A 9,500-nucleotide genomic window follows, 5' to 3' on the forward strand; every position below is an offset into this window, starting at 1 on the left:
TAAGAGATGACATTGTCTCTCAGCTCAATTATACCAGTTGTCTAAAAGGGGGAAGCTATATGTTTGCCAAGACCATGCTTGCTTTGGAAACTGACAAGATTGAATGAAACCTGCAAAGTGATCTCACCCTGGAAGACATTTATACAATATGATGGACTGGACTAATTATTAATGATTGAATGGAATTTTAGTAACGTGGCAGTGTCTTTTGAATTGTACATCCTTTTGATGGAAGGGATGCAGTATTGGAGACTGGGGGGTGGACTGTGATATTGTGACATATAAATTTGGTCTTCATTCTTGTTTCCTGGCATACAACTCCTAAAATCCTTGGAATCTCCAAAGTGATGTCTTTTTGTACACTAATGAGTTGACCGATGGCTGGGAGCCCCTAGGTAGCTTCAGGATGGGGGCTGGTCACCAGAAAGACCTAGGCAGGACTAGAGGGCTGGGACTTTCAGCCCCACGCCACAACCTCTGGGGAGGGGAGAGGAGCTAAACGTTAAGTTGATCACCAGTGGCCAATGGTTTAATCAGTCATGTCTACATAATGAAGTCACCACAAAAACCCAAAGGACAGGGTTTGAAGAGCTTCCAATAGCTGAACTGGTGGATATTCCTAGAGGGTGGTGTGTGAGGGAGGGCAGGAAAGCTCCGTGCCCCTTCCCCCTTACCTTACCCTACGCATCTCTTCATCTGTATCTTTTGTAATATCCTTTATAATGAACCAGTACATGTAAGTGTTTCCCAGAGTTCTGTTAGCCCCTCTATAAAACTAATCAAACCCAAAGAAAGGGTCATGAAACCCCACCTTGAAGCCTGTCAGTCAGAAGTTCTCTGCAGAGGCCCAGACTTGTGATGGATACAGGGGTGGAGGCAACCTTGGGGCCTAAGCCCTCAACCTGTGGGATCTGATGCTATTGTAACCATGGAACCAGTCCAAACAGGGCCTATTCTGTCAATAACAAAATGTCGAGTCATCTTATAGGTATAACAGAGCCAAAAACTGCAAGTCATGTAGCCCAGACATGTGCAGTAAAAAAAGCTTGACCTCTAACAACACTCAAAACCAATGATTTCTCCCCTCAAAACCAAAAAGACCAGGACATGACCAAAACCTAAATGCCAGGACTCTTTCAAAAAAAGTGAGGAGTTTGTTGGCCCAAAAGATCTAGGGCTAAAATCAGCCTCAACATACCTTACAGTGGATGGTCAAATTTAAAGCCTTCCAATCAGACCCTGCCAAGCCAACATTCCTAAATCCTTCCTCTTGCCCTCTGAGTCCATACACTTGCCCCAGACCCCAAATCAGGGACATAGTGTTAAGTTCACCTTCTGTCTCCTCGCTGGCCAGTCTTACAACAAAGCCTTTCTTTTCTCAAAAGCTGGTGCCACCATATTGGCTTCTGTGTGCACTGGGCAGCGAGCCCACTTGCCTAATAACACTATCTCCAGATAGACAGTGTCAGAATTGAATCAGAGGACACCCAGCTAGTGTCTGTTGCTTCGTGTAGGGGGAAAATCTCCACATATTTGGTCACAGAAGTTTTCTGTGTTGATTGTTGTTGTTAAGTGAGAAAATAAAAAAGGCATGTTGAGTGGGGTTTTTTTAGTGTTTTTTTTTTCCTCTTAGCTGAACGGCAGGTTCAGGCCACAAAACAAGCTATACTGCCACTTGGGATTAAATGACTCTGCAGACACAATGTTGCTGGATGTTTCTGTGTAAAGATTGATAAAGATTTTGTAGGGAGTCTCCGAAAGTCCAAACGGGAGAGTTGCAGTGAGGTCTGCTAGGACTCTGGAGTAAGGCTAAGCTCACTGTGGTCCATTTGGGAAACAAGGTTCCTGATGTGTCACTGGGCCCCAACAGTGACCACCGGATGCCAGGTGGCTATATACCTTAAGTTAGACATCATCAGAAAGGCACAGCAATTATTCAAGATGTGATGGAAGCGATATATTCAAAGGCTAAAGGAGTCCAAAGGGCACAAGTGAGTTAAATGAACCTAGGGGCTTCCATGGCACCTAATTCTGTGTATCTGACCCCTCTCCTTTGACCCCACTTATGGCCTCATGGAGGGTTCCCTGCGACCAGCTGACAAAGGAGGAAAAGAGTTGACCGCAATTCACAGATAAGTTAGTATTTTGGTATGAGCTGAAAATGTGTCACACTATTACAGTCCCAGTTGGGGGTCACCCAGAAGGACAGTAGTGAACCCTCCCAGGGGGCAGAACTATGAGCAGTATACTTTCTTATCCCCCTTGTGTGGAGAGAGCTGGGCTAAGGTGCAAACACACACTGATTCCTAATAAGTGGCAAATGGCTTGGCTAGTTGATCAAGGGCATGGGACGAGCAGATTGGAAGATTAGGAATAAGCAGTACTGAGCAAGGGGCATATGCATGGAACTACAGGAGTGGGCACAAAGCATGTGGATCTCCGTGTCTCACATCCATGGTGACCAAAGATCCTCTACTGCAGAGGAGGCTCTGCAGCCAGGCAGTCAGGGTGGCCTATCCTGTGGATGTCAGCCTGCCTCTAAGCTTAGCCCCCCTGTTGCTTTGCAATAGACCCATAAAAGAGTGTCCGTGATAGCCAGAGTGGGGGTTATAAATGGCCCGACAATTTGGGCTCCCTCTCACCAAGGCTGATCTAGCAATTGCCAACAAATAGCCAATCTGCCAGCAGCAGGTAGGAATATGGCAACATTGCTCAGAGACAGTAACCAGCCACCTGGTGGCAGGTCAATTATATCAGACCCCTTCCACTTTGGGGAAGGCAACAATTCATCCTTACTGGAATTACTATGTCCTCCACATACGGGTTGCATTTCTTACCCACAGTGTTTCTGCAAGCATCACCATCCAAAGGCTTTAAAGAATGCTCAACCCATTACCTAGGGCCAGAAGATCCATTTTAAAGCTAAGGGTGTACGAATCTGGCCACATGAACATGGGCTTCGCTGGTGTCACCATATGCCCATCACCCAGAAGCACAGCCTGAGAGAGAGAACAATGGAACAAATGATCTCATTTCCAAGGTTTTGTGGGGTTTATAAACAGTATGGTATATGGGCCGGGCACAGTGGCTCATGCTTGTAATCCTAGCACTCTGGGAGGCCAAGAAGGGAGGATTGCTTGAGCTCCAGAGTTCCAGACCAGCCTGAGCAAGAGCAAGACCCTGTCTCTATTAAAAATAGGAAAAATTAGCCGGGCGTGGTGGTGCACGCCTGTAGTCCCAGCTACCTGGGAGGCTGAGGCAGGAGCATGGCTTGAGCCCAGGAGTTTGAGGTTGCTGTGAGCTAGGCTGATGCCACGGCACTCTAGCCTGGGGGACAGAATGAGAGAGTGAGACTCTGTCTCAAAAAAACAAAAACAACAAAAAAACGGTATATGGTATGTCACATGTCACAAGACTATTGTGGGATTTTGGAAAGAAATCATGTACATAGAGAACTTTGCACAGGCCCTGGCATGCAGCAAGTGCTCAATCAATGAGGTATTTATTATTAAATTAAGTATGATTAAGTTAGGTGCTGTTATTAATTGGGTTGGATTGTGAAAAACCTCTGGGTCCCAAGGGGAGCCATCGGTCAGGCTTTACTGAGCCCGGAAGGGCTATGGTCCTGCTATACGAGACATGCTTTGACTCCTCCTATCTGTTCCCGAAGTCCCCAGTTTGAATTTCACGTTTCTGCCAGCAGGCGGCGCACAGAGGAGAAAATGAAACTCAGCTGAGTGCGGGGAAATGGAAACCTTGACAGGGATTGGCTGCCTGGAGCGAGATGGGGGCATCCAAATGTGATTATAAAAAGCCAGCCTGCAGCCAGAGAGCTGTGCACTCGATGCTGCTCCATCTACCAGCAGGCTCCAGCAGGAACATTGCTTCTCTTCTCTCCTCCAAGGTAAACCCAGGAGCTGTGAAGCGTAGGTATCAAAGCTGCCACCCTCTGCCAGCCGGCCTGCCTGCGAGCCTCATGCTCCGGGAGCCAGGACGCCCATTCCTCAGGGAGGCAGCAGCCCTGAGTCCCTTTTAGTGCCCTAGGCTGGGCTAGTCTAAGAGCATGGGTTGGGGCTTTTAGGGAGATGGGATACAAAACAGCAAAAGGCATGAGACCCAGCTTATAGGTGCCATACCAGCTCTCTCTGTGGCCTTAACCCTGTCACACCACCTCTTGGGGCCTTAGTTACTTCCTCTCTGTAAGATGAAGATTAAGCTACTTTACCTGTCCAAAGCACTGGATGATTTCTGAAGCCCCTTTATTGTAGGATCTAATGTGACAGAGAGTTCATCTTTAAGGACAGATGAAGCAATCTGGAGTGGTTGTTGAAAGGGTGGGCTTGGGCATCGGTCAGTTGTGGGTTTAAATCCTGACTTTGCCACTTCCTGGCTGGGCAGCCTTGGGAATATTACTTAACCTCTCTGAGCTTTAGTTTCCTTATCTATAACACATGGTTGATAAGAACAGTACCTACTTCACGGGTTTTTTTATAGGTACAAATAGACCTTGTGCCATAAAGTGCTAAGTGCTCAATACATGGGAGGCTTTTTGTTTATTTTTAACTTAAGGAAATAGCATTGAGCTGACAAAAATCACATTAGAGGTGAGTTTGGGGGGCATATGTATTTTGTCATTTTGTGGTATAAAGGAAAGAGCATAGGTTTTGAATTCCAACAGTCTTGAATGTGTATCTAGGCTGCACAATTTGCTGTGTGACCTTGGGCAAGCTCCATTACCCTCTGTGATGCTGTGAAATACCAATACTTGATCTTTGGCCCCTGTTTTCTGGCATACAACTCCTAAAATCCTTGGCATCTTCAAAGTGATGTGTCTTTTCAGTAATAAGAGTCTAATTATTTGACTGATGGCTGGCAGCCCTAGGCAGGTAGTTATATCTTTCAGAATAAACTGGTAAATGTAAGTAGTCTCCCTGAGTGGCTTTAACAAGTTAATCAAACCCAAGGAGGGGATTGCGGGGACTCCGATTAATAGCCGGTCACTCAGAAGCACAGGTAAAACAACCTGGGGCTTTCGACCGGCAGTCTTGGGGACTGAGCCCGCAGTCTGTGGGATCTGATAGGATGGTGTCAGAATTGAATTGCAGGAGGGAGCTGCTGAGCTCCAAAAAAGCTCTGGGGACCGTCCCCGCCTCTCACCCAGCCTCAGGTCTAGCGGTAAACCCTGCGCGCGGCGCCACCATGCGGCAGAAGGCGGTATCGCTCTTCTTGTGCTACCTGCTACTCTTCACCTGCGTCCGCGGAGCAGCAGGTAAGAACCCTGGAGGGTGGGAGGAGCATGGGATGAAGAAGGGAAGAGTTTCTGGATCCCGTGTAGAGTGTCAGAATGCCTGATGTGGAGGCCCTGGCGTGCTTCCGAACTAGAGGAGCTGTTACAGGGGACAATTGCTGCAGCCTGAGTCCCGGATTCCAATCCCCCTACTCTGTCAATTACTCCATTCTACCCAAATTTACTCAGTGGCGGTTCTGTGCCAGGCTCGGCCCCTAGGGAGAAGTCCCTTCCCCTCTGTGAGGCTCTCTGAATGGGAGGATGGTGGTCCCACCTCTGGGAGCGGTCCGGGGCGCCAGGCACAGAGTAGGGGACCCATGCGCCCTCCCCGGCTCCACTTTGTCCGCTCTCCCGCAGGCAAAAAAGAAAAAGAGAGCTCAAAGGACAGCGACTGGGGGATCTGGGGCACCCTGACCTACATGGCTGTCGGAGGAGGTGGGTCTGGAGGGCGGAGAGCCCCGGCGGGTGGGGCGGGCCTGCCCGGCGCTCGCTCACCGCCGCCGCCTCCTCCTCCAGGGCTCGCGGTCTCGGCGCTGCCGCTCCTGGGCTTCACGGGCGCCGGCATCGCGGCCAACTCGGTGGCCGCCTCGCTGATGAGCTGGTCTGCGGCCCTGAACGGGGGCGGCGTGCCCGCGGGGGGGCTGGTGGCCACGCTGCAGAGCCTCGGTGAGTGTGCGGTCCTCTGGCGGAGACGCTGTTTACTGTTCTGAGCCCTTGCCACGGGCTAGCTCGGCTCCGTGGGGTGGATATTCTTATTTTCATCACACCTATGGGGAAACTGAGGCAGCGAGGAATTAAGTAATTGACTCAATTTTCCCCAGCTAGAATTCGAACCAGAGCCAGGATTCCAACCCAGTCGGCATGATGCCGGAAGCCTCGCTTTTAGCCTCTAAGGCCAGGTGCCTCACTGATGCCTCAGCTCTCTCGACTGTAAATCCGGATGGTCATCCTCGGGTTAACATTTTTTGAATCTGCTCAGTCTCAGAGACCACAGTGGCTGAGAAATGTGGGGGAACCACCCGAGTCAATCTCGCATCAACCCTGGTCTTGACAGGCACTTTTTGAACACCACGAAGGGGACAGATACAGAGCTCGGAATGACTCTCTGGAAAAAAAAAATCACCTTCACTTCTCTCTTTCTCTCTCTCTCCCTCTCTCCCCCACCCTCTGAGGCCTCCAAAGTCCTAGAGAAAACTGCCCCTGACAAACTTCCCTCTGCCTTTCTGAACTTTCCATCTTCTCTCAATTCTGGATGGCAAAAGCCCAAAGAGCAGCCCAAAAGGAGAGAGCCCTTCTGGGAGGGGGCAGAGAGGAAGACACAGGCCAGGCCACACCCTGCAGTGGCAGGTGAAGGGTGTGGGCCACAAGGCCAGGGACATCCCTGTGCTATAAGATGTCCCCTGTCCTCTCACATGTCACAGGCCTGTGACAAGGATGAAATGATCTCTTGCTTGTGAACCCCCAGTACCCACACAGTGAGGGCTCCCCAAAGGTGGCTGTTAGCATCATGAATAATGTGGTGTTTTCATTGCAGACTGGAAGTGAAGGAGCCATTATTTCTGCCTTTTTCATCTCTGTAACACGTCTCTGATTTGGCATGGCAAGGCAGGGTGGAAATAGAATTCCTTTTGCAGAAGCCCCATCCCCTCTCTAGGCCTCTGTTTCTCCATCTGGAAACCAGGGGGTTGGACTCCACCAGTGGTTTCCAGACACTTGGATTCCCAGACCTGGTGCCTGGGCCCCAGCGACCCATCTGTGCTTGCTTTACAGGGGCTGGTGGCAGCAGTGTCCTCATGGGCAACGTTGGTGCCCTTCTGGGCTACTCTGCCCACAAGTACGTGGAGAGCAAGAAAGAGGATGAGGAGTAGCCAGCGGCTCCCAGGAACCCCCTCCTTCCTCCTTGCCCTCCCTCTGATAGTGAGAATCCAGCACTTTCTCTGTCACTCTCCACAATGACATAGGTGAGAAAACAAAATAAACATCTCCCAGAAAACACTTTGTCCTTCTGTGAGTCATTTTTTGCAATGAGAAGCCCAGCAAGATCTGGCTCTGGCCTGCTCCGTCCACACCCCCCACCCCCTTTTTCCCATCAGGTCAACCACAGCTCCTGGAACAAAACCAGTTGATTTTGTGTCTGGGCCTTAGCACACGCTGTTCTCTCTGCCTGGAATTCCTTCTGAAGCTGATCCACCTGAAAAAGTCCCTTCCGTTCTTGCAAACCCGGCTCAGACATCTCCTCCTCTGGACTCCTGCCCAGCACAGCCTCCTGCTCCCCCTGTCACAGCAGGAATGGCAGGCTCGATTTCACGAGGTGCTTGGGGAGGGAGAGCTCAGTTTGTTCTCACTGAGAGAAGCTTCTGGTTACTTCTCTGATGAGGCAGAGATGGAGAAGCCAGGTCTCCGCTCTGTCAGGAAGCACCAGCGTGCTCGCCTCAGGTGGAGAATATAAGGCCAGACCCTTGCTCTGGGGAAAGAGTATGACATCAGCTTTTTGAGGGGTCAGCAAGGCCTCCCTTTCCTCACAGAACTCTGGGGACAGGATGAACAGTTTGCATATGAGCCCATAGGCCTTGTGACTGGGAAGGGAAGGACAACCCAAGCACATGGAAAGCACTCAGTAAATGTAATTATAATTATGGTTAAGGACTTGCATAAAACACAGAGGAAATAGCCAAGTGACAACCAGGAATTAGATCATCCAACTTAGCTGGGGTTTGTCTCTGGGGCTCATAGATGATGTTCTTGCTTTGTTCCAAAAGTAGGCACCAAATTAGGGTCTCTCATCCCAGAAGCACCCCCATCAATTTATTGCCTTGGATAGCATCGAGACAGAGACAGCTCTGCTCCCAGGAGTTTAGATCTAAGGCCTCAGCATAAGGCTGAATGACACTGAAAATGACCAGTCCTGGCCGGGCCCAGTGGCTCATACCTGTAATCCCAGCGCTCTGAGAGGCCGAGGCCAGAGGATCATTTGAGCTCAGGAGTTTGAGACCAGCCTGAGCAACAGCGAGACGCCAACTCTACTAAAAATAGAAAAATGAGCCAGGTGTTGTGATGCAGCCTGCAGTCCCAGCTACTCGGGAGGCTGAGGCAGGAGGATTGCTTGAGCCCAGGAGTTTGAGGTTGCTGTGAGCCAGGCTGATGACATGGCACCCTACTCAGGGCAACGGAGTGAGACTCTGTCTCAAAAAAAAAGAAAGAAAATGACCAGACCAGTTCTTCATGGGGAGACTCCACCTTCCACAGGCTCCCCTTGGACCCCAGCAGGGTAAGTCGGTACCTTCATTCTGCAGGCGTTCACTGGGTTCTTAGTCTGCACCAGGCACTGTGCCAGGTGCTAAGGACACTGCAGTGGAAGAGACCTAGTTCTTACCTACTTGGAGCTCACAGTGCACAAATGAGGGGCCCCCAAAAGCATGACCCCTCTTCTCCCGCCCTCTTGCCACCTCCTTCCCCCTATATCCTTTCACCCACTCTCTCCCTTGCCAGCCTTCATGGACCACAATCATCCCATCTACGAAGCCTGTGGCAGAATGGTGAACACACACCAGGATTCACTAGTGCAACAAGTCAAGAGATGCTCAGTGCACCTCTAGATGCCTCCCTGGCAATGGCCTTCAGAGAGATGCAGAGCTGAGTCCCCTCCCAGCCCCAGGGTTGGGTCACCTCAGCCAAGTTACTTACTTTCTCTGAGTCCCAACTTCCTTGTTTTTAAAACAGGGGTTGTGGGTGTTGGATGTCATGGTCTCTGGAGCTTCCTGCTCTAAAACATCTGCTGAGCTGGCAGCACATGCTTCTGAGTCTCCTTGGCCCCGTCAGATCCTAGCCCTCTTAGGGTGAATTTTATTTTTGGAAGCAGCCAAAAGCCACTTTGTGGTGCCAATTTTGATGACTAAAGTGATGGGTGATGGTGCTGGGAGATGCCATGTTTGGTCACAAATGAGGGTAACTAGAAACTAGCAAGGCAGCTCCTCACTCTGGGACCACACCTTGGATGAGTCCAGAAATAGATCCCCTCTCTGACTGACTTGCCCTAAGACAGTGTGTCAAGATCCTCTTTCCTTATCATTTCCCTCAGTTTCCTAATCTGTAAAATGGGGAAGGAGAGGAGTTGGACTCTCATCCAGACCTAGAATAGCTTTCTCAAGCACTCAAGTTTGGGATGTCTTGCTTTTTAACAAATTCTTTAATCTAGGGGTTTCCCTTCTTTAAA

The 9,500-nt window shown here is 50.1% G+C and overlaps 1 protein-coding gene across 2 annotated transcripts; it reads left to right on the plus strand.

Moving 5' to 3' along the window:
* The first annotated feature begins 3,766 nt into the window (after window positions 1-3,766).
* Window positions 3,767-7,282, plus strand: IFI6 (interferon alpha inducible protein 6). 2 transcript variants are annotated; one of them, XM_045545808.1, is made up of 5 exons: window positions 3,767-3,926; window positions 5,162-5,269; window positions 5,645-5,722; window positions 5,804-5,953; window positions 7,058-7,282. In XM_045545808.1, exons 1-5 carry the CDS (start codon window positions 3,785-3,787, stop codon window positions 7,153-7,155), a joined length of 576 nt encoding a protein of 191 aa, XP_045401764.1. In that variant the 5' UTR covers window positions 3,767-3,784; the 3' UTR covers window positions 7,156-7,282. The 2 variants fall into 2 exon arrangements, with proteins under 2 accessions (XP_045401764.1, XP_045401765.1); XM_045545809.1 differs by having other exon boundaries at window positions 3,820-3,904.
* Window positions 7,283-9,500: the final 2,218 nt, after the last annotated feature.

Source organism: Lemur catta, chromosome 3 (genome assembly GCF_020740605.2).
Source record: "Lemur catta isolate mLemCat1 chromosome 3, mLemCat1.pri, whole genome shotgun sequence".
Classification (NCBI taxonomy): Eukaryota; Metazoa; Chordata; class Mammalia; order Primates; family Lemuridae; genus Lemur; species Lemur catta.